The sequence below is a fragment of the Brachycentrus maculatus genome, unplaced genomic scaffold (assembly GCF_059751285.1).
Source record: "Brachycentrus maculatus isolate JH-2025_06_01 unplaced genomic scaffold, ASM5975128v1 h1tg000129l, whole genome shotgun sequence".
Taxonomy (NCBI): Eukaryota; Metazoa; Arthropoda; class Insecta; order Trichoptera; family Brachycentridae; genus Brachycentrus; species Brachycentrus maculatus.
Window position 1 is genome coordinate 241,145 of NW_028280882.1, and position 24,675 is coordinate 265,819.

The following is a 24,675-nucleotide window of genomic DNA, read 5'->3' on the forward strand; positions in this document are numbered from 1 at the left end:
TCTACTATGCTCTCCGGCTCTGTAAAAAAAATATTCTTGTTTTGTAACACAAAGGGCGTTTGTCCACTACACGGAATTTTACCGTCCACCACGTCAGTTAGCGTTTTCAAACGACGATTGGCTTGGATTGGCTTGTGCTTTTGTCCATCTTTCTTCAGGTCGGAGCTCTTGATCGGTGCGCGAACACGTTGCGCGTAAATTTGATCATGCTAAACTGTCGTAGTCGCTTTCATTTTTCAATACCAGACTGCCGGACGGTAAAATTCCGGGTTGTGGACAAGCGCCCAAAGTATGTCGTATTATTACTTGGTAGCAAGGCAGTTTTTTTTGGCATAACATGAGAATGCAAATGTATATATTTTTTTAGTGTAAAAACATCACATACTATTTTCGATGAAAATTAGGTTTTAATTATAGACAGCCCAATGAATCCTCATGAATATAATAATGACAAATGAATGGTTTAATGCTGCTTTAATCTGATGATTTTGAATTGAATGTTCAGTGATTGTGATATATGTTATACTTCAATGTTTAATTGTCGCTTATTTAGTAAGAAATAAACACAGATCAGTTTATTAATTCAATCAACTGGTCTGGTAACATTATTTAGTATGTATAATATAATTGATTATATACGTACTGAAAAATATAACAACTGTACTATGTACATGTAATAGTAAACACTTGCATTCATTTATAGCTTCATAAATACATATTATGTAGCGTATTGATTTTTATGATATTATAAAATATAAATTGAGGGCACAGTGTTGTAACAATGTATCACCATTTAAAAAATAGTATTTTGTGAGTTTTTTTTTGTTAAAATTTAAACATTGTTATCATATTACAGATAGACTTTTTGTTGCTTGTATTTACCAAGAATCTTTGGGAAATATGTTTTTCATGGATAAATGTATCCATAGACATTGGGATCTTAATGCCTAATTTTATAAATAAAACACACTCTTAAATTTTTTTATAAATTATCAAATTGTCCTTATTTTTTTTTCATTAAGTGATGCAGTTTAAAACGGGAATATATCGTAGTCGTACAGGAGAAAGTGAGCAACTAACAAAATGTAAAATGTTCAGGAGGGCCATTTAAGTCACTTTTGCTTGGCAACAAAATAAACATCAATGCAGTTAGTCATTTTTAAGAAGTCAACATATTATACTTCCATGTTTAAAATCGCTTTGGGATTTTTTCCAGGTCAACATTAAGCTAATAAGATGTCAAATAGTCAATAATTACGTTTTTGTAAAAAATGCACTCGGTCATTTTCTCCTGTATGAGGACGATATTATTACGATATTTAGGAAATTTTTAATTCAAAATTAGTATATAAATTATTTTTACCCAGATCAAGTCCTTCGAAAACATATCTGTATCTTCCAATCCATTTTTCTATATTTAAAATTATTACTACATATAAATTTGACGTTAGCAACATTTTTTAAGATTAAGGTCCATATGTGTATTGTTTCATTTTAAAATTGCATATAAGGATGAAAAAAAATACTATTTTTTTAGCCTCAGTGACAAAGCTACGTATGGATGTGTTAACATCAGAAAACAACATTTTTGGTTGATTTTTTCTTATGACGCTTTACCCTTGATATATATTATATTGTATAAAATGAACTGACTTAAATATTAACAATGTATTGTAATACTTTCTAATATTGATTGGTCATGTAAATAATTATCCGCAGTTTATTTATTTTAATGTTGATTACATCACAAATATTTTGAATTTCATTTGTAAACAATTATTTTATGCATTGTATTTTGCTGTACATATTTTTGATTTATATGATATATATTCCAATAATTATTGAGAAGGAGCCTATATTCACACATATTCACTGTTGGATTTAAAAAAAAAAACTTCACTAGTTCTTTTATGTCAATAAAAAGGAGAACAATCGCAATATGTATTGATTTCATTTTTATAATATAGAAATATGTAGATCGTAATTTTTTTTATTGACACATTGATTGTAGACTCTCTTCTTAATATTACTTTTTTTTTACTATATTATTTATTTGTGATTTATAATAAATACTATACACATTTGTAAATATAGGTAGTAGTTTTTTTTTTGTGAAATTTATTCAAACTTTTATTTCTTGTAAATTCCTTAAGCGACAATGTTTATCACATGATATAAATAAATTATTTTATAATATATTCTGAATACCTATAACCTATCCCTGAAAGTTTTTGCCAAATATTAAATTACATGCCTCTTTGTAATTAGGTTTTTTTTGTGCATTTTCTATAAATTTGAGTTCATGTTTCATTATGATTTTAAATATTATTTTTTTCAATTCACATAATATTCTTATATAGACAAATTAGCTAAGAAACATTACTTTATAATTTTGTACATAAATACATTTATTAGAGCGCATATTAATTGTAAATTTTAATTTTGTTCTCGCTTGTTTTGTAAATAATTCAATGACTGTTTACTTTAGTAAAAATTAATGTCCATCATTAGGTTTTGTAAAATAATAATAATAATTTATTATTGGTACTTGTTGGATTACAAAGCTTTTTATATGGTATGTTTTATTAGAGTAATATAGCTTTTTGAAATAAATATAAAAATAAAACATTGGTGCCTTTGGTTAACATTATTTTACCCAAATTTGTAAGCGATGGCCAATTTTTCTCGAATTTTATACAAAAAATGTGCATCGAAAAATTCCGCCATCAAAATACATATGATTATGTAGGTAAATATTTATACTGTAGTGTAGTGTGATAGTTAGGTATGTTTATCTCACATTAACACTACTTGTTTAACCAATATATTTCTATAAAAATGGTATAAAATATACTTACCTACTTTGGTTTTCTTGAACCATATTTTTCAAATACATGATGAAGATATTGCAGTAATGACTTGTGTTATTAACATTATTTTGCTGTAATTACTTATGTTTTTATGTTTGATCATGATTACCAAGATTTAAATAATATAAACATACTGTAAATAAACCTCTTGAATATTATGTATTATGAATGAAATTTTTTTGTGTACTTTTATGAAAAATATGGCATTTTTCGATGGTCATGCAATGTCTTCAGTTAAAGAGGTATCATATTAAAATCAAATGAATTTGTCACCGAATAACAAAGGTTCAAATCTTAGTGTTACACCATATTGTAATGTGGCAAGTGGATTTTTGTTTTATTTTAATTATTATTTCCATTATTAAAAAAGAATCCAAAAATAAATTGTTTTTTTATTACTAACTAACTAACTAACCATCACGCCGTTTTCCGCAGGGGTAGGCAGAGAGAATAGAACGCCACACCACTCTGTCTTTGCAAACATTCTTCGCCTTTTCCACGTTCATGCATCTCTTCATACATACCCGTCGATTGTTTTAACTCCTAAACTGACCGCTCACACCTGGCATACCTGATCATGCCAAGTTTTTCTCGGTCTTCCTCTGCTCCTTTTTCCAATTACATTAGCCTCATAACTTTGATTTATCGTTCTTTCCTCACTCATTCGTTCTACATGTCCAAACCATCTCAACACATTTTTCTCAATTTTATCGATAATGCTTATCTCAGCTTTGCATTCCTTCCTTATTTCACTATTCGAACATCTATCATACATCGTTTTGTCGCACATTCTTCTGAGAGATCGCATTTCGACTGCATTCAGTCTACTTTTATACTTCTTTTATATATATATATATATATATATATATATATATATATATATATATATATATATATATATATATATATATATATATATATATATATATATATATATATATATATATATATATATATATATATATATATATATATATATATATGTATTTTTTTTTTTTTTTCCAAAACAAAAGACCTCCAAGCAACTTTCAAACCTCCAAGTTAAAATTTAAAGTTTATCGATAAACCAATTCAGAGAGAAAGGCACTGGGACTGGAGATTAATGTGGTGATCTTGGAAACTCACTCGAAGGTTTATAGACAATAAACAGTTTCAGTTCCTTGGATCTCAAATCAGCAATGAAGGAACTTGCCAAGAAGAGATCAGACGTCATATCGCCATCGCCAAAAGTGCCATGTTTAATTAGACAAAATTTGAAAAGACCTGGGTGTGAGTAACAACACCGAGGTGAAGCTTGTCAGGAGCTTGGTCCACTCCATTTTCCTCTATGCTGCTGAAAAGAATGAAACATGGCCATGGACCACAAAAGCAGCAGAAAGGAAAAAATTACGCTTTTGAAATAGGGTGTTGGAGGCGCATGCTCCGAATTCCATGGACAGCTAGACGCACCAACGAGTCCATTCGCCAGGAACTATGCATGGATGGCTTGACTCTGGCCAATGTCTGTACCCGACGGATTCTCCAGCTCTTTGGACACCTTGCACGTGGCAACGAGGATAGCCTGGAACGACTGGTTGTGATTGGTGGCCTGGAGGGGAAAGAGGGAGAGGAAGATCCTAGCACAGTGGATCAATCAAATTAAGGCAGCAGCAGGCACTTCGGTGGTTGGAGAGCTACGTGCAGCGCAGTCAAGGGATAACTGGAGAAGAGTCATTGCATCCACAAGGGTCACGACCCTCAGTAATGAGGGAAAACACGGAGATGAAAAAAATCCACTAAACAGATGTTAGTAAAAACCAGAACCAAAATAGCATGTTTTGCACATTAAATGATTTTTTCGAGTTCTTTTTACCGATCCGAGGTTTTTCACCTCCTTGCCGCACCTCCTCCTTAACTACATTGATTTCGGAGTACAAAAACTCGTGACGAATATATGGTTTAGCCAGTGATGGGATTAAAAAATTTCAAGAATCGGTTTGCTTAAAATTTCAAGAAACGTTAAGTACTACCCCTACCCCCCTATAAATAGTTTTTACATTTATTCATTTATTTGTTTTTTACTCTGCACGTAAACAGAACATTCACATAAAAACTGAGAATGCTCCAAATGCTGCGTATATCTTTTACGATATTCTTTTTACTATGTGCAATAACTTAACGAAATTTTTTCACTATTTTTATATCATATTTCCAATTTTTTTTTCTCTTCATGAGGAACAAATATATTTACAACGCGGCGGACCAAGTAAACCTAGTAACTCTAAAAATTTTAGGCACCATTAGAACCGGCATAATCTCACCACTGGGTTTAGCTTGAATTTGATTTAATTTATTTTTTTATTCATTTAATATATTTACATTTTTATTTATACCATAATACATTTGAATAATTTATACATATGGAGAACTTTTATATTTCGATTCGCTGTGCCTCTCCATAAAAGAGACTGTGCTCTTGTGCTTGGAGAGGGACTTACACTCGTGGTTTAATGTTATATAATAAAAGATAAAATAGTCTTTTTTTGTATATTTTTTCAAGATTTAAATGTTAAGAGGTTTAATTTTTTTCTTAAGTATTTTTACATCATCTATTTTTTTTATTTCTTTTTATTTCTTTGATAAACAGTAATATTTTGTTTTGGTACTTTAAAATTATTTATATCGAGAAAATAAGAACCAAAGCTAAATACAAGGTACCCCGTTATTTAAGATAATAAAAAATATATGTTTTTGTCTTTTAGTATAGCAATACTAAATAAATTCTGAATAAAAATACCAACTAGCAACATTGAACTTGGTTAAATTTTGACTTTGACGTTTCAAATGTAGAGTTCAATGTTAATTCATTTTTAAATTTAGAATTGATGGCCAAATGATTATTATATTCAATTATCATAAATTCATTCCCAATTAAGTATTATTTTTTCGGTAGTTTTTCGTTTCGCGATAAATGTTTTACGAATTTCGTATTTTCTAAATTACTAAGTATGTGGAGGCGTTTCACCAGTACTCTGGTTGAAATCCAATCTCAGCCTCAAATATTTCCCGAAATGATATCAAATAAAAATGCCTTGCACGCGTATTCGTTCCGCAAGCCTGAGTTGGAGTCATTCAACTGGTTAATGTCCGTAGCGCCTTGTTATCCAGTGAAAGCGGGAAACATATCGATAATAAACGAACCCAAAGAATTCTACGACACGTTCCTTAAAAAATGCGAAAAGGCCGAAGAAAGAATTACAATCGCAAGTTTGTATTTCGGAACGGGAAAACTCGAAAAAAACCTAGTGTCCGCGATGACTGACAATTTAAAAAGATCTTTAGGAAATGTAAAAATTAAAGTGTTATTAGATTACCAAAGAGGATCCAGAGGTAGAATCAATTCTAAAAGCATGTTGTTACCATTATTACAAAGTTATAAACAAAGTTGCCAGATATCTTTATACCACACTCCTTACTTGAGAGGGTTGTATAAGAAACTTATACCGCAACGATGGAATGAAATAATTGAACTCCAACATATGAAAGTGTATTTGATAGACAATACGGTTATAATTAGTGGCGCGAATCTCTCTAACGATTACTTCACAAATAGACAAGATCGATATGTAGTGATTGAGGATAAAGACTTGGCCGATTTCTACTGTAACTTAGTGTCCGCGGTTCAAGGGTTCAGTTTGCAGCTGCAGAAGAACGGGAACGTGACGCTCGCCAGTGGCTCTCCTTCTCCGGAAAGTGATACCAGGAATAAGTTTGTGAATTTTGCCAAAAAGAAGGTGGAACGGTTCTATCAGGACTGTTTGGAAACTCAGTGGGATAAAGGGCAGAAACACTTTGGTAGGTGTATTGAAGATGTTCAGTAGAATCATTTATATGAAAGAAACATAAAACGCATTAATATTCCTGATCCTGACTGTCAATAATTTATATATTTTCTATTAGGTTCTTGGCATCCTTGTTATGATAATAAATAAACATTGATGAAAAACGGAAATATCGACATAACCTCCAAAGAGTCTTAATAAAAAAGAAATTCTTTTTATCTGTGTGTGAAGTAATGTTATGTAATACTGTTTTCTGATTATTTTTTAAATTTAATTGTGTTTTCTTTACAATTTTTTTTAGGTTTTTTTTTTTAGGCATTTAAAGGTCCCATACTAGAAGTAATGTTGAAATACGTCAAAAAAACATTCTTAAACTTATTTATTCACTGCAATTACTAGCAGTCATTGAATGTCAGTAGTCTAGAAAGATAAATACATTGTTAATCACCAAAATATTGAATTTAGTTTGAAGTAAAGTCTTCTTCGTTTAGGCGGGATTATCAATACCCCACAACTTAATTTTCTTTAAACCCGGGTAACATTTAACATAATTGAATTTTTTACTAAAATTACCATTTTTGTACTGAAAAAATAAGTTTTTCTTTAAAAAAAAATTGGTTTTGAAAAGAGAACAGTTATTAAAAGGTAAGGAGTAAAAAAAATATGAAAAATGTTTTTTCAATATTATTTTAAAATAAATTGCGTGCGAACAACAGGCGTGGCTTCTTGTGCAGCCGATTGCGTACTGAATTGTATATTTGAGAGTACACCCTTAAAGTTCAGTGTAATTTATATTGAATTATGCAACCAGTTGCCCACATCTGTATTATTAAAGTATGCATATTTAGATGTGGTGGATGTGCTAGGTTCGATTTCTAAGCAAGTTTAAAATACGTATTAAATGTTGATTTAATACTACCCTAAATAGTTAGAAGTACGGATTATTGTTATTAGAAGTACAGATGTGATTATTGCGCCTTCATCAGAATAATGTTTGAGTTAACACCACGTAGATTCAATTAGTTTTTCCTTTATCATTCTATTGATATCATAAGATTGGTATGATCGAGACAAATTCATGCATTTGAATTTTTTAGTGTCTATCCTAAATTGAATTTTTCTTATTGATTTCAGATAGTTCCGACACGTGGGTGGTACCCCTAATTCAGGCCAGCGGGCTGAACATCCGGTGTGACAGCGAAGTGACCTGCCGTCTCCTCGGGACCGCCCCGCCCGGTGCTCGTATCCGCCTCGCAACTGGTTACTTCAACCTCACGGAGGAATACGCCCGAGCTCTCGTCAACGACTGTGAAGCGGATTGTTCCCTGCTGATGGCACATCCTAATGTAACTCATAGTAACTGATTTAAATAACAACTTATTTAAAATAAGTTATTACTTAACACATTGTTGTCGAGGCGATCTGCTTGGTAATTAGTGCCAGGAGTGGGGATTTTTTTAAAAACATATTTTGGAAAAATTATGAATTTGGTTATAAATCTTCATATCTTTGAAAATATGTATTGATTTTGTGATGAAAGTTTCTGTGTAGTATTCACCATACTCAGAAGCGTATAATAGAGTATTGTTATATACATATATTGTTGTTTGAAAATTTATTCATAAAATACAAATATATTTTAAAGTTTTATATTACGCTCTCATAGTTTATCAGATTTAAACATATCTATGACTTTATAATTGTATGACAAATAAAACCAGCAGTGTAAAACGATAATCTAACATTGCAAGACGACCAACATCAGACTAAAATAACCCGGAAAGCAATTTAGCTTAAAATGTTTATGAAATTTGCCAGTTGGACTACCCCCATTGAGCTTCAATATTGATGATACTGTTGACAGTCTGATTACGTGGCATACCTGACCTCCATAGTGCAGAGTATTTCTATTGGAATTTATAACTTGAATCATTAGTTGTGATGTGGTATTTTGCGCCTACATTCTAACCCGTGTATATACGTGTCTGGAACAACCAAACAGGACAGTTCATTTTAAAGTGTAACCCAGCCATACTCAACCTGCGGCCCGCCAAGCTTTTTTGTGCGGCCCCCAACACATTTATTATCAGGAACATGATTTACAAAATCTGGCATTCTATAAATATAGAATCGTATATCTTGAGATTTATTTCGACTTTGACGTACAGACATGGAAACCCGAAGAGGATGGTCGTTGTCGTGTCAACATCAGATCTGGTATAAGAGTGTTGCTACTGCACACGCTAGATTTATTCCCAAAAAACAAACATTTGACAGACAAATATGCGCGCTATTATTATTCTGTTTTGGTCATATTTTTATAAATCTCAAATGGTTTTCCAAAAAAACGGGGGTGGTGGGTTTCATGATATTTTTGTCATACCAGTATAGTGTTGCGGCCCGCGTAGCTTTACAAATATATGTATGCGGCCCGAAGAAAAAAAAGGTTGAGTATCATTGGTGTAACCTAATTATCGAATTACAATTGTGTTTGTGCCCAACTCGAACAAACTTTGTTTGGTGTAGTATGATAGATTTAATATGCTAAATATTTTTTTTGCAGGCTAATGGATTCAAAGGAGCAAAAGGTCCAGCCGGTGGAGTTCCTGATGCATATTCATTACTAGCTAGAAAGTAAGTATACTAAGATGTGTGTGTGTGTGTGTGTGTGTATTTTATCTTCTGTTACGTAATATTTTCAACAGAAAAATATTTACAAACAATAATACCGTATTATTTAATAATTAATTGCAGATTTTATGAATATGTTGATGCGAAAGGACAGGGTGATAGAATTAAGTTGCTGGAATATGAAAAACCCGGATGGACTTATCACGGAAAAGGCTTGTGGTAAGAGATATTCAATGTTTTCAACCATTCTGCTGATATTTAATTATTTACTTCTGATATAAAAATTTTACATAGATAATTAGTTTCTATTTTTAATGACTTTTTGGATAATGGAAGCAGGTTGTACAATTTTATTGCATAATATTAAAAGTTCTTTTGACTAAAAGAGGTATGTGTTCTATGTACTTTTCCATAAAGTATGTTAATTGTGATTTGTGTGCTTTGCTGGGGGATGCTTTCTTGATGTGAAAGTTATTCTTAAATGCATATGTAATGATTAACTTTGTATTAAGCGTTTTCTCATTGATTCGTTTTCTAGGTACTATCCTCCCGGTGAGTCGTTACCTTCGCTCACTTTGATTGGATCTCCAAATTTTGGTGAAAGATCTGTGAATCGTGATTTAGAGACTCAGGTGGCCATCATAACTTCTAACAAAGCTCTGAGAAGAAAACTGCATCAGGAATGTGAACTACTTCACAGCGAGGCCAAGAATCCCGATGACTTGTTCAAAAGGAAAATTCCCACTTGGGTCCAAATGACTGTCGGAGTTTTTCGTAATTATTTCTAGAAAAATGTTAATTTTTTTATGCACAAAACCACAATGGCGTGACCAAATACTTATTTGTTATTTACATACATAAATATTTGTGATTCATGTGATATTTTGTAGAATGGTTTCGCTGGCATTCTGACATTATTTATGTCAATAATACTCGGCGTTTTTATATTTTAGACTAATCTATACACTCTCCTCTTATTCTGCAACATAAAAATATTTGATGGATAAAATAATTTTATATGCCAAGTAATTTGATTACTTTCATCAGCTTTGTTGTTTAAACTCAATGTAACTAACAATATTGTTATTGGAACAGGTAAAACAGGTATTTTACGGGTAAAACTTACCAGTTTTTACTAAAGTATGTGATCAAAACTGTTATTGTATATTATTTTTGTAAATCTGAATGTTCCTTTTTGTAGATAAATATACATTTTATTATTTTTTGGTAGTTTTTTTCTTTATTTTTTTGCATACATGTTTTACTGTTGACATACACATATTATTTTTTGACATCTCATCAAAGATGAAGAAGAATATGGAAGTCTGGGCATTTACGGGGCTGACGACCGCCATAGGCTGGTTTAAGTGATCACTTTACACACGTGTAACATTCACCAATTCTACCCATTATTGACAACCACACTACTCAAATTCTTGGAAGTTCTATATATATGAACCAATTTAGAAACTTTGTTCTTGAATCACTAGAACTTCACTAGAGACATCTATTGGTGAGATGTAAAGAAGCTTTTTTATGAAGCAGAAACTCTAGTATGTGAGGTCCGAATCCTGGATTATAATCACACACATGAGACTTCCATATTCTTCTTCATCTTTGATGAGATGTCAAAAAATAATATGAAAATAACTCCTGTAATTGGAGATAATCCAGATTTTGTGAACAAGTATTTGGACACACTCAAAATGTTGTAGACATACACATAGGTGGTTGAATTAAAAAACTGTATTAAATCATTAATTAATAATTATAAAAACTCAATTAAATTATTGGGTTTTCACATTCAATCATTAAAAAATGGAAGGAATAACCCGCAAAGCATCTATTTTAGATGCTTGTCTGCAGGTAGGATAGTAAGGATAGGGAAGGTGAATACAAGAATACATCACAAACACCGAGATCAATTGAAAATAAATCTTTCTTGATTTCATTTTGCAGTTGGCGGGAATCGAACCCGAGACGCCAGTTTGGCAGTCGAGCATCTACCCACACAGCGCCTGCCTATATATATATATATATATATATATATATATATATATATATATATATATATATATATATATATATATATATATATATATATATATATATATATATATATATATATATATATATATATATATATATATATATATATATATTATTATTATTTTTTTTTTACATAAAAAAAAACTTATGCTGGAAAGAAATATAAAGCACAAATTATTGCTCTTAATATTGGTAAATAAGGACACGCATTTCCAAAATTTAAATTCTTATTAGCTTCCTTGGACCTATTTGAAAAGCATCCTAAAGGTAAGGGATAATAAAAAAAATATTTACTTTCTTAATAAACTTTTTTATTACAAAATTACTTCTGTTTATAAATAATAGTTACTTATTAGACACATAATTACACAAATCATCTTATTTTCATGTTGGACACAGGTTTAATGAATAAATTACATAATTTGTTTTATTATTTCTTTACAATATGTTCAATAATGTTCTTCAAGAGAAACAATGTTAATATTAGTATAAATATATATATATTTAAAATTGGTTGAGAATTTAAAGAACATTTAAAAAAATGTTATTTTATTATGGTTTCTAGTTGCATTACATTTTAAAATAAATAGGTACATTAAAAGCATTTACAAGATTATTAAATTTTCATAAATTCATATTATGCAAAATATACAAATACAAATTAAGTATTCATTTTAAAAAATTAGATGGGGAAATACTGAAAAAAAACTTTCTTTGGTAAGAATTATAGAGAGTAAGCAAATACATCAAACAACAGTACACAATTCAACAGCAAGTCGAGAGAAGTATTATTTATACAGTGCGTATTTTCACCGAAATATATGTACATTTGCTGTATACAGGAGGTAGTTAAAAAAAAGTGATTTTCTGTCGTGCTTTTACTTACAGCTGAGGAAGACACACAAATGCCATTTTACGGAGTACTTAAATACATGAAGAAAGTCATCACGAGTGAAATGAACCTTTTGGAATACACCTATTTACTTTTCCTCAAATCTAATTATATGAATTAATTGACTAGTATGATCGCATCCCCCATGTTTTCCTTTCTGAATGTTTTGTATTGTCTACACGTCTCTGAATTCATCGCACTTAGATAATAGCGCTATTGGAGAATGAAATGTTTGAGAGAACGGTGTAACGGAGAAACACATGAGGATGTCTAATGACTCGCACAATTCCTTCGGTTCATTGTTAATTAACTACAGTTAAACGTAAATATAATTGACTAAATACAAAACATATATTTCTAAAAGGGTGAGTAGATAATTGGATAATAATACGCAACTCCCAAAACTATAGCGGAATTAGTACCTTGAACATTCAAACTAGTTTCTTCAATAAATACATTTTCGTAGTATTTTATTATAAAAGATATACATTGTATACCTCTTCAGTCTTTGGTTTCATACTTCAATTTAATGTCAAGTTTAGATGGAACTTTTACTGTCTGTGTTATTTTGTATTTGGAAGCTTTAAAACCTTCAGAATTTCACTAATAAACAAATGCGAGTTCTATGAGATAAAATATAAATGTATTTAGGAATCCCAATGGACGAAAGAATAGTTGGATGTGTGTCAACTGGAATGTACTTTAGTATTGCAATTTGGATGAGGTAAATCTGAAGATTTCTAGCTTTCAACATCAGAAGGAATGAGCAGAGTTACTCTGGACAATATAAGTATATTTAGACTAATGAAAATGAACACGTATCTACAAATAGCATGACAAAGAATAAATAATATTATCTACAAAATTAATGTCTTCATAAATTCAAGAACATGATGAAATATCATGAAAATTACCACACTATAAAATAATCAATTATTTATATAAATGGGATGCGTAATTTTACAATATGTATTGTATATAAGAAACAATAGATAGATGTAACAATTTAAAAAAAAAACTTATTTGATGGGTGTCTATGTATAATAATTTCTATATCTCTTAATTTGCACAAAAGTGTCATCAATTTATTATTATTAAATATTATAACCAGTTAGTATACAAAATCAAAAATAATAACTTTGAGCAGTATTACAAAACAATAAGAATTCATAAATGGAATAGAAAATATTGAATTTTGTATAAAAAATATTTGTTATAATGCATGGAAAAAAATATTATCACAATAATATATATACAACACACAATTATACAAAAAAAAAACATTATTTAAGGTAGGTAAACTTGGCTTACTTTCTAGTCTTGCTTCTTACGAAATTATGAACTGACTTTATATGTACAAATCTTTGCAAAATTAAGCAAAACACATTCATATTTCGAATTCAACAATAATACTGAGCACTGCTAAAGAAGGTTATTACATCATTACTTAAAAATAACAAAAATATTTTTAAAGAATAAAAAAAAATCGAATTATTTTATTGAATCTTGAAATAATATCACTCTCTCACAGAAATTGAAAATTTTCTATTGTACCTGATACAAATACAGTTAGTGGAAATAATAACACACATTGCTCTCTTTGCTAATTTGCCAATAAATGTTGAGATGGAAGTGCACGCTCCAATCTATGCAAAATTCAGAAAATTTCATTTTTATAAAGCTATTTATTTGCAGTGTGAATACTTTGTTTTATGATTTTGTAATTTGCCGCTAGTCTAGTTTTTGTGATGACAGATTAGCCAAGAGCGCAACCGTTGATAAAAGTAAACACAAATACACAATAATAAAAATAGGATTCCATTAGTTAACCTGTGTAATCATGGTATAATTAATTTGTTAGGTTTTTTTCGATTGTTCGGTTTGTTGCTCGTTCGTGTTTTCGAATTACCGGGAACTTTACATGTGCTTTAAATATAACAATGTTTACATCTAATAATATATAATATTATTTCAGTTGTCTTAACTCTAACTATATTCAAAATATGCAATAAATATCATTAAATGTTACATCCAAAACAAGGCTGCAGTGGTTTCAAGTTCTTCGATTTAAAAGTACCTACATTTTGTAATTACTCGTTAATTATACCAATTTATTTGTTTAGTGAGAGTATCTACCCAAAGATTGCACAAAAACATACGTACATACTTTATATAGGAATTACATAGTCGGGGTGTACTATCTATGGAGGTGTGAAGAAACCGAACAGAAGTGATGAAACCAACAGCGCAGCAGTTGCAAACCTTGTAGTTCAGAAATATTAACATAATCTCCAGGATAGACCTTCTCTCGGAATGTTACTTAGTTCTCAAAACGTCATCAACCTCTCGTATAGTCTACAGTCTTCTTATAACACCCGTTGAAACTTGACAGGGTTTGGTATTAACTATTTGGCATAAGCCACGTTGACTCTGTTCCTTGATACATTTACACTAACTATAAATTAAGAGTATATGAGGAACTTTAGTGCAACTTACAATAATATATTAACAAATTAAATATACAAAATGTCATCAGGGTTTGCATTCTTTGTGCTCACTACTGCGAGGTCGAACCGATACCGAGTGTCATAATTCAGATACCCTATTACAGAAACAATAATGCAGTTTATCACATCAAATCTAAAGCGCGAGATGAATACGTTACATGCACGACATGCATAAAAGTTCATTTCAAAACAATCTAACATTATTAAAAAAGCTCAGAAATACATTACGCATTTAAAAAAATTATTTCATACCATTGGTGTTGAAAATTTAGGCATTTTGTGGAAAACTGACCCATTAACAATACGTTAGCGCAATCAGATATCAATCTAATAAGATTTAAGATCTAAGAACATAATAATGTTTAATCACAACAAAACACACCACATGTTTGTGTTATAATTTCATATTACGACTTTCTCGGTAGTGCCTTTTCCGGGATGTCGTCTTATCACAATACGTTTAATTTAAAAAATCTACTTCGTCCATTGTTGCTAGAATCTCGGAAAGGTTCCGGAGTAAACCGATACTTTCCGAGAATAAACTATAAAATACTTGAGCATTTTATCCGCATCAATCCGAAAAGGGCACTCTTCCTAGCGGGGAGAATTGAAACGTCCCCGGAGAAATAACATTAACGTAGAAAATTAAAATTCCTATTCTGGGGGTTTATTATCAAAACCCGAACCCTCGAAGGTCCTGGGCTTGCGCTTCCGGGACGGGCAGGGCGGGGGGACTGCTGGCTCCCATCAGGTTATACAGGACCGCGAACAGCGTGCACGCCGCGTAGACCCCCAGAGCCGCCCACCACAGCAGGCGCTCATGCAACCTCTGCTCGAAGTTCTTCAGTACCAGGAGCCCTATGGTGAGCCCCGCTAGCGCTCCGGTGAGGTGCGCCACGTACGACACGGGGGGTCCGGCGCCTCCTTCTGCCGCATAGCGAGAATATATCGCGAAGCCTACATCGCACGATGCTGTAAAACAAAAAAATATATATTTTAAAATCTAACTACAAATTGTTTAAATAAAAGGTTTGTATGTGTGCAACCATGATATATGTAATGAGGTTTGGATTATAACCAGATTAGGCTTTAGTTAAGGTAAAGTTAGGTTAAAAAAGGCTAAATTGAAGTAGTTAGCGTCGAGGATTTGTTTTGCATGGCTCTAGATAGGCTAGCTACATACTCGTTGCTACATGCACATGCAGAGCTGACAGGAAACCTTCAGTACTAGACTCACTGAGTGTAATAACGGCTGGTTAGGTTACATCAAGGTAGACATCCTTCTGGATCCATAATATAATCTCCATTATGGTGGTTGTGAGAAAATATATTCTAGGAGAATTATATCTCTGGTTAGGGAAAACCTCAAGTACTGGACTAACCGAACGTCAAGACGGTGAATGTATGGTTAGGTTAGGTTACATCAAGTACTAGGAGAATTACACCTCTGATTAGGGCAAGCCTCCGGTACTGGACTGAGGTTAGGTTCATCATATACATTATGCAGGGTAAGGGGGTACTGACCGAAGACGAAGACGGCGAGCAGCCGGAAGGCGCCCCACTGCATGGTGTGGTAGTTGAGCAGCACGTTGGAGAGGTGCGCGGCGAGCAGCGCGTACACGCCGCCGGACGCGCCCGCCAGGCACACGCTGGGGTCGCACACGCTCGTGCCCAGCGAGCCGGCCGCCACGCCCGCCAGGTACACGGCGGCCGCGCGCGAGCCCCCGTGCACCATCTCCAGCGGCAGCCCCACGGCCGTCTGCACGGACAGGTTGAAGCCGAGGTGCAGCCATCTGGGGGGACAACACGAACATTAGGCATCGTCTCCTAGGGTCTGCTCATGCATAAATCAATACTTATGTGTATCTAAAAGAACTCTGAAGGCTCCCGCCACATTCCTAGGTCCGGTTTAGAAACTCTCGGTTTCTATTCGAACCCATCCATTAAAAAAACTTTTCTTCATCTAAAAGAACTGTGTATCCCAGACGAATTGCTTGGTAAATTGACTACAACAACTATGGGTAAAGTGATCTTACCAGCTCGCAACCAGCGCACCAAATTTGGCGAGCCTGCCTTGGCCGTTGCGGACCGGTGGCGTGGAATACTCTTCCACAGTAAGGGTCATTTTTTTGTAGTTCGTTTTTTTTTGCATTTTAGAACTAAGTAGATTCTAATTAGTCCAAAAATGCCAAAAAAACGTACTGCAAAAAATGTCCCTTACTGTGTTCTAAGTTTGGACAGCCGAGTAGTTTTCTAACTTTCTACAGTGATAAATTTGGCAAGCGTGCCTTTCCCGTTGTGGCACCGATGGCATGGAATGCTCTTCTACCAGTAGTTAGAAACAGTGAGAATGATGTGATCATTAGAAAAAAAAACTAAAAACACATTTGTTTGATAAATCATTCCACAATCCCATTTTTTCTAACTAAACCACAGCAAAGCGCCCTCGAGGTAGTATTTTACGAAAAATTATTATTAATATTATACCAACTGGCGCGGGGCCAAAAATATTGTCGCGCGTGACAAGCACGTGTGTTATTCGATAACCTTTAGTCCGCTGATGGCGGTTAATAAGGAAATAACTCAAGATATTGAGGACATCTTAAAACAAACAGTCAGGTATTTTACCACATCAGAAATCGAATCTAATCCTATCAAAAGTGGTGTCATCCTTCACTGGAATAGCGAATTCTCAGAGGCGGTAGCAAAAAGATCGTCATATTTCTATTTCTAATATTTTAAGGATGTTTCTCATATTTCTAATATTTTAAGGATAAAATAGTTTTAAACACAAATTTTCTTAATTTTAGTAATATTAAGGATAAAATTAGACTGCCATTGTTGAAAACAACCGAGTCGCAAAATTGTTTAATGTATAAGGGTTTAAAAATGTATGATGAGATGCCTAATGTATGAAGAATGAAAAGAGTCTGAAAGAATTTAAAAAATGTTTTGTTTACTGTAAGATGTATACAATATAGATGATGTAAATCAAGTGTAAAAAATAGTTTATATTAGTTGTAATATAAGCTAACTTAAGAAATAAATAAATAAAATATTTCTCTATTGACCGGCGAGTCTAAAAAAAGGTCGACAGACGACATTTTTCATCACATCATTATCGATGGGAAAATCGAGACTAATTAAATTTGTTTGGCAAGTGAAAATATATTTATGAAGTATCTAAAATAGATAAATGAGGGGTTTCCGGAAGTCCGTGGAAACAATCTGTTGTCACTGGTCCAAATCATTAGATTTGGACAGCCATTGTATGAACAATAATTATTGAAAAATGAAAATTCGAAATGAAAATATTCATAAATGAAAAATGAAAATTCGATGGCGCTACGAAATTCTATTCGACACCATTTCGATCCCTTAAATAAAAACTCACGTATTTTTTGAACGACTAATGAAGGGTGAAACCCTTTTGTATGTAACACTTTTTAATATAAAAAAAGGGTTGAAGCTTTTAACGCCCTAATTCTTCCTGACATAAATGCCATATTATAAATCAATTTGTCAAAACTAAAGTATACAAAATTATTTGAATATTTACTCACAAATAAGACTATAAAAAATAACATCTTATTTTGAAGTGAGTACTTAAAAAAAAAACTTAAACGAATGACGATGAAAAATGGAGATCTAAATTTAACTGACTGACTCATCGCTTCTCCACAGGGGTAGGCAGAGAGAATAGAACGCCACACCAATCTGCCTTTGAAAACAATCTTCGCATCTTCCACATCATGCATCTCCTCACACACCACCGATTGACTATTCTTCCGACTCCTGACCTGACCACATTTAAGTATTTGAAATACATGATCATGTCAAGTTATTTTCGGTCTTCCTGTGCTTCTAAACAAATTTGTTTTACCATTCTTACTCAACTCATTCGATTTACATGCTCATACCATTTCCAGCCACCAATCTTAATTCTATCGATAATGCTTAACTCAGCTTGCATAATTTCCGTATATCACCATTCGAACATCTATCATACATCATTTTGACACACATTCGTCTGAGAGATCGTATAATCCAATTTTAAATTACGGTTTTGTAAGCTCAATTCACACGTAAGGACGTGAACTTTCAGACGACAAAATTACAAATTCGCGAAAAGCTTGCTGTGTCGTCATACGAGTAGGGATTAATTTGGCTAAAATCGAACATTGCGTGTTGATAGGCGGGAAAGTGTACGACTCCCGGCCAACAAAAGGTGTCAAACGAAATTGCAAATGGAATATTATAAATTATTTACGCAGGTACTTGGAAATAAATACACAAGCCGGGAAATATAGACGAAGCGGAGCCAATGTGAGCTACAACACCAACTACAAAGGCGAAATTACGAAATTTCATGAAAATCTAATAGCCAGTCGCTAGTAGACTCATATAAACCCCGTCACTTTTCGCAAAAGGAAAACGTTCCATTTGAATAGATAGAGAAACATCGACAAGAACATAATTAAATACATGTGTATTCGATAAACACAACTGAGTTTGGAGTGAGGTCCTTACAATATATATCCTATACGCAAATTAACCAGCTGCCTGACATATATAAAATAGCACCCAGTCAGACTGAAAAAGTACTCTATGGAAAGATATTTGTGTTAGTGATTAGTTCAATGTTCTCCTCCTTATCTCCGCAATTTTTGTCCGCCTCCGTAGGTCAGTACGCTCGGCTACCGTTCTCCAGTCCCGGGTTCGAAACCCAGGGGGGGTCAAGTAAATAAAAGTACTTTTTTCACTTTAATATATCCTAAATATTAACCCTAGACTTGTACCTGAATCGGCGGGCTGATCACCATTTCTTCGTGTGTTAACGATCAAGATAACACTGCATATGATGAAGTGCCCTATGCATCATTGGGGTGCAGGTAAGGGTTTGATGAAGAAGACTACTACAGTCAAGCTTGCTAGGTATATCGTATACAATAAGGGGGATATCCTTAATTCCATGTCCCAAAATGAGTAATGGAAAAAACTCATCGAGAGTATTATATTCGACGTGCCCTACGTAAAGTGCTCTAACTACATTTTTGTCAATTTTGAGATATTTGGTGTACGTTATCAACTGACCGTTATCTACGAATTTAAACAAACAAAAAAATATATAAAATAAATTACGCCTAGTTTTCAGGCGTGTAAGACGCTATCTACATCGAATTTTTTAAATGAACTGAACTCTTAAAACGCTAACTACTTAATTTTGACAAAGAATATAGTTTTAAAACGATTTAATACATTATATTATCATGTTTTTTAATGAATAATACTATTTTAGAATTTCCGATAAAACCGTTAATTAATAAAAAAGAATACGTTGAAAAAATCTTCTAAGCTCTCTCCTGTAAAGTAACAAATTTGCAGATAGAGTACTTTACGTAGAGGCCGTCGATTTATGTGACTTATGTTTGTAATATGTTTAAAGAAATTAATTAATAAATGAGAAAATAAGAAAATAACGGCCGATCGCGTTCGGGAAAAGCGTTTCAATTTTATTTACTGGCAATACGGACCCTTATCTTTTGTTTTTCCTAGTCGAGGTATATTCCCCTTCCGCTCGGCCGGTGCCGATATATTTTTCAACGTGATAAATGCGTAATGAGTAATGATTAATTATTACTGCGCCGATAACGTTTTACCGTTTCTCGGGGGGTTGGAAGTTAATGGAGAAAGTTTGTCAAGATTGAAAAATATGACTAAGCGCCATGACACACGAAATACCGATTGCGGAAAAATAAATTACCTATCTGACTTGTTCATGCGGATCGAGCGGACTAGCGACCTGACTGCTCATTTTCTAGGCTGCGTAAATTTTACTTACTTCCAAACTTAAAGTACATCCAAATCCATTTCGATGAATAAACAAATAAAGGCATGGGAAAATAGATTGAGATAAAAAAAGTTAATTTGATTCTTAATGAGTTTATGCAGATTCATTCGCATTTCAAATCCAATGGGCGCTTTAATCTTGAAACTAACTAACTAACCATCTCCGCAGGGGTAGGCAGAGAGAACAGAACGCTATACCAATCTGTTTGTGCAAACAATGTTCGCCTCTTCCATAATCATGCATCTCCTCATACACCCCCGACCTGGCCACATTCTTTGGTTCACATTCATTCCAAAACTTGGCATCATCATGTATTTGAAATACTTGATCATGCCAAATTTTCCTCGGTCTTCCTCTGTTTATTTTTCCAACTACATTTGCCTCATAAATTTGTTCAACTGTTTTTTCTTCACATATTCGATTCACATGCCCAAACCATCGCATTCAGATGTTTTGACCCTTTTCTTAATGTTACCGATAATGCTTATCTCAGCCTTGCATTCTTCATTTTCATCACCATTATATCATACATCGTTTCGCCGCACATTCGTCTGAGAGATCATGATAATATTATTCGTGAATATAATCAAAACCCGCGTAGGATACTTTGTATGTTACTATCGTGAAAAATCTAAATTCGTAGGTATTTCAACGCGGGTGCATAATGTCTGTGTCAAAATAATTATGATCCTAATAAATTTGTCAAAAGTATTTTTAACCGTTGGGCAAAAAATGAAGGGATCCCCTATTTCGGTTCCGAACATTAAAAACGTATTTAAATAGTTCCAACATAAAAAGGCGCAAAATCGCAGTTACGGAACCCCCTCAAAGGCGCTTCATGAGGGAGGATATTTCTGGTGACGTTCTGAGAACGTAAAAAGAGAGCGGACAAAAAATGTGTGGTATTGCAAAACACTCGTTGAATGAGAATGCTACTTTAAGATTAATATCGACATAAATAACTTTGTCCTTAAAATCAAACGGGAATATAATTAACATGGAAGAGGATATAAAAAAATAATATAAAGATTTCATTCGCGAGTTTGGGGCAGTATCGATATATGATTGATTTTAGTAAAAAAAAATTAGCAGAGACCCTTTTAATTGTATGCAAGATCCTTGCCAAAATATTTTATAGACGCTTAAAAACATGATAATTTTTTTTATGACGCTTAAAATGTGACCAGTTACTTTATTCACAGCATTTTCGGTGTGTCCAGATCCTTGTTCATAAATCTGGGTTTGTCCACTTCAGAGTTATTTTACAGTTTTAGCTATTTTTTCATTTTTGTACTGTATTATTTATTGAGTAATTTTTACTTTGTAATTTGAGTAATGTCGTTGTCAATCACTGGTAGAATATTGAATGTACCAGGTGTATAAAGTGATCACTTATGGTAAACTGGCCTACGACAGATCACTTATGGTAAGCCCTATAAATACCTATACTTCCATATTCTTCTTCATCTATTTTGAGATATCAAAAATGTAAAAATAACTCCTACGTGGAAAAACCCAGAATTGTGAACACAAGGATTTGCACATACCCAAAATGTTGTGACTAAAGATTGCGTTTGGTTTATCAAAGAACCCACTCTGATTATTTTACTAATCTATTTTCAGAATGTATATATAGCTTCGGATCCTAATTTGTCGTGTCGCGCTCTATCTGAATGTCATTTACTTCCGCCAACAGAAAAATACCATAAAAATAAACTAGAACGATTTATTTTTATATTTTAGAAAGATGAAAGATTGGGAATTGCTAAGTTATGTATATTGCAAATTAGGTTAAGATAAAAATATTAATAATATAATAAACTTTAATATATTAAATAGTTCAAGGTAGGGGAAAGTCTGATTTTCGTGAAAGCTTTTGATGGGATATAAACTGGATTATTCCAAGGCATTCAAACATCGCGTGAGCCTTTTAGGAAAGAAAAAACACATTTCCCAATAAACTAGGGCTCGCGTTATACTTGCGAAACGTTTGAGACTTTTTATGCTGCCAAATTCGAACGGGAAGAGTTAGGAAAAGTTAAGTGATAGTAAAATATTCATGAGACGAAAACTACTTACTGAGGCCTTAAACTGTAGCGCTCATACGGAAAACATAAAAATAAAAAGATTTACTAAAAACATTAGGTAGCTGAGCGCCAGTATACCAATTAAATTGACTTGACTTAGAATTTTGAGTTTCATTTATGTTTTGAAAATACATATACGTATACCATAGTTATAAATACATAGTAATTAGATTGTTTGCTGAGACCCACCAAGCTACCTTAAGTGTCTTGTCAGTGGAGTTACCTTTACATACTTTTTACATAGGTATTCTTTTATTTATTTATATTTTATTTATCTATTTTAATACCAATAATAAATTATAACAATGTATAAAGCGCCATTTTCGTAAAATACTACCTCAATGGTGCTAATAAAGAGTTTGATAATAATATGATGATAACATAATGTCCAAAAAAATATGAAAATTATTTTTTACAATATTACTTCTTGATCATTTACCCATTCCTTTACATTGCCTTTGGGCTCTTACCTCCGCCGAACACAAAAAATGCTCGGAACTATATATTGAAATGTTCTACTTCTTGATTAATTGTTCACTCTTGGAACCATCAACCCTTCGTTGTGGGTGACTATATAAATAAATCAAATAAAAGTAGCGTAAAGTGTGACCGTGTGATGGACAGTGTATTTCCGGCCTCCTGCGCGTACGGTGGACAGCGATGAAGAGTAGTGATGTGTACATTATGAATATATGTAGCTAGAATTGACAAAGGAAATGAAGTGTCGTCTTTGGGCAGCAGATATTTATCTCATTACGAGGCATTCCACGGTGCGGCGCGCGGCGCACTACAACAAATGATTATTGAGGAAGTGACTGAAATTCCTGCTCGGTAGTCAGAGAGGGGTGACATGTTAAAGATGCGCTGAAAAAACAAAAACTTAACCAGCTCAGAAAATAGCTCCATCCATCGAGATGAAGAGCACCAGCTAATAAAACAAGGTAACGGGCTAACACGTACATACGGAAACGAAATAATTAATAGGGAGATAAAATTAATTAATAGAGCGCCGTGATTTCAGGTGATTGAAAAATTAACGAACCAACCATCACGCCGCTTCCCCGCAAGGGTAATCTGAGAGAATAGAACGCCATACCAATCTGTCTTCGCAAACAAACATCGTCTCTTTCACATTCTTGCATCTCCACTCAAACATACTCGCTGATTATTCCGACTCCTGACCCGGCTGCCTTTGTAGCATTTGACATACGCAGGCACGATCAGTCGTGCCAAGTTTTCCTCGGTCTTCCTCTGTTTCTTTTTCTTACTACATTTGCCTCGCAAATTTGGTTTATCATTCTTTTCTCACTCATTCGTTCCACATGTCCAAACCATATCAACACACCTTTCTTAATTTTATCGATAATGATTATCTCAACCTAATATATATATATACATTTAAAATTAAAATAAATCAGGTAGCAAGGATCATTCTGTGGAGAAAACAATATAATTACAACTATACGAGCAATGCTAACAAGACGAATCAGCATTAGCGAGCCGATAAATCTTAAGAATCTCGAAAAATTAAGAATGCATTAAAATGCTATTTGTGCAGGGGAAGTGAATTATGACGTCACGGTAGACTGCCGCTGAGAAAAGGCTAAAAAATCGTGAACGCTCGCAATTACTCCTCTTTATATGAAAATCCCTCGTCAAACTGCCGGGCAAGCCCGCTCACAATGGGAAATGTTCACCGTTATGTTTACTCAAGATGTGATGATTACGTTGGTCAATGATTGCGGGAAATATAAAGTAATATCCCAACATAGATGAAGAAGAAAATGGAAGTCTGCGTCTGGTCAAGTGATCACTTTACACGTGCAACATTCACCATTCTACCCATGATTGACAACCCCGCTCTGACGGATAATATACAATGTCAACGCTGAAAAACAATATTTCGGAAATGGGCACTAAAGATATCGTGAAGTGGAGAGTTCAATATATCAAATGATTGGCAGCCT

General features: G+C 33.1%; 2 protein-coding genes across 2 annotated transcripts in view; one reads left to right on the forward strand and one right to left on the reverse strand.

The window, feature by feature from the left end:
• The first annotated feature begins 5,636 nt into the window (after positions 1 to 5,636).
• On the forward strand, positions 5,637 to 10,545 carry PGS1 (Phosphatidylglycerophosphate synthase 1). Its single transcript, XM_088260215.1, has 5 exons — positions 5,637 to 6,704; positions 7,826 to 8,037; positions 9,255 to 9,325; positions 9,446 to 9,541; positions 9,861 to 10,545. Exons 1-5 carry the CDS (start codon positions 5,858 to 5,860, stop codon positions 10,108 to 10,110), a joined length of 1,476 nt encoding a protein of 491 aa, XP_088116341.1. The 5' UTR covers positions 5,637 to 5,857; the 3' UTR covers positions 10,111 to 10,545.
• A 1,157-nt stretch (positions 10,546 to 11,702) lies between these two features.
• Positions 11,703 to 24,675, reverse strand: part of LOC148309343 (rhomboid-related protein 3-like) — a 289,455-nt gene continuing 276,482 nt past the window's right edge. The window contains exons 8-9 of the mRNA XM_088260221.1: positions 16,295 to 16,563; positions 11,703 to 15,742 (exon numbers count right to left, since the gene is read on the reverse strand). Coding sequence (XP_088116347.1) covers positions 15,444 to 15,742; positions 16,295 to 16,563 — 568 coding nt within the window. The 3' untranslated portion in view covers positions 11,703 to 15,443. The remainder of the gene's footprint in view (positions 15,743 to 16,294; positions 16,564 to 24,675) is intronic.

Coding starts and splice junctions, on each gene's coding strand:
- PGS1 (XM_088260215.1), top strand. CDS start 5,858: ATGTGGAGGCGTTTCACCAGTACTCTGGTTGAAATCCAATCTCAGCCT. Junction 6,705..7,825: donor TAAAGGGCAGAAACACTTTG/GTAGGTGTATTG, acceptor TATTGATTTCAG/ATAGTTCCGACACGTGGGTG. Junction 8,038..9,254: donor TGCTGATGGCACATCCTAAT/GTAACTCATAGT, acceptor TTTTTTTTGCAG/GCTAATGGATTCAAAGGAGC.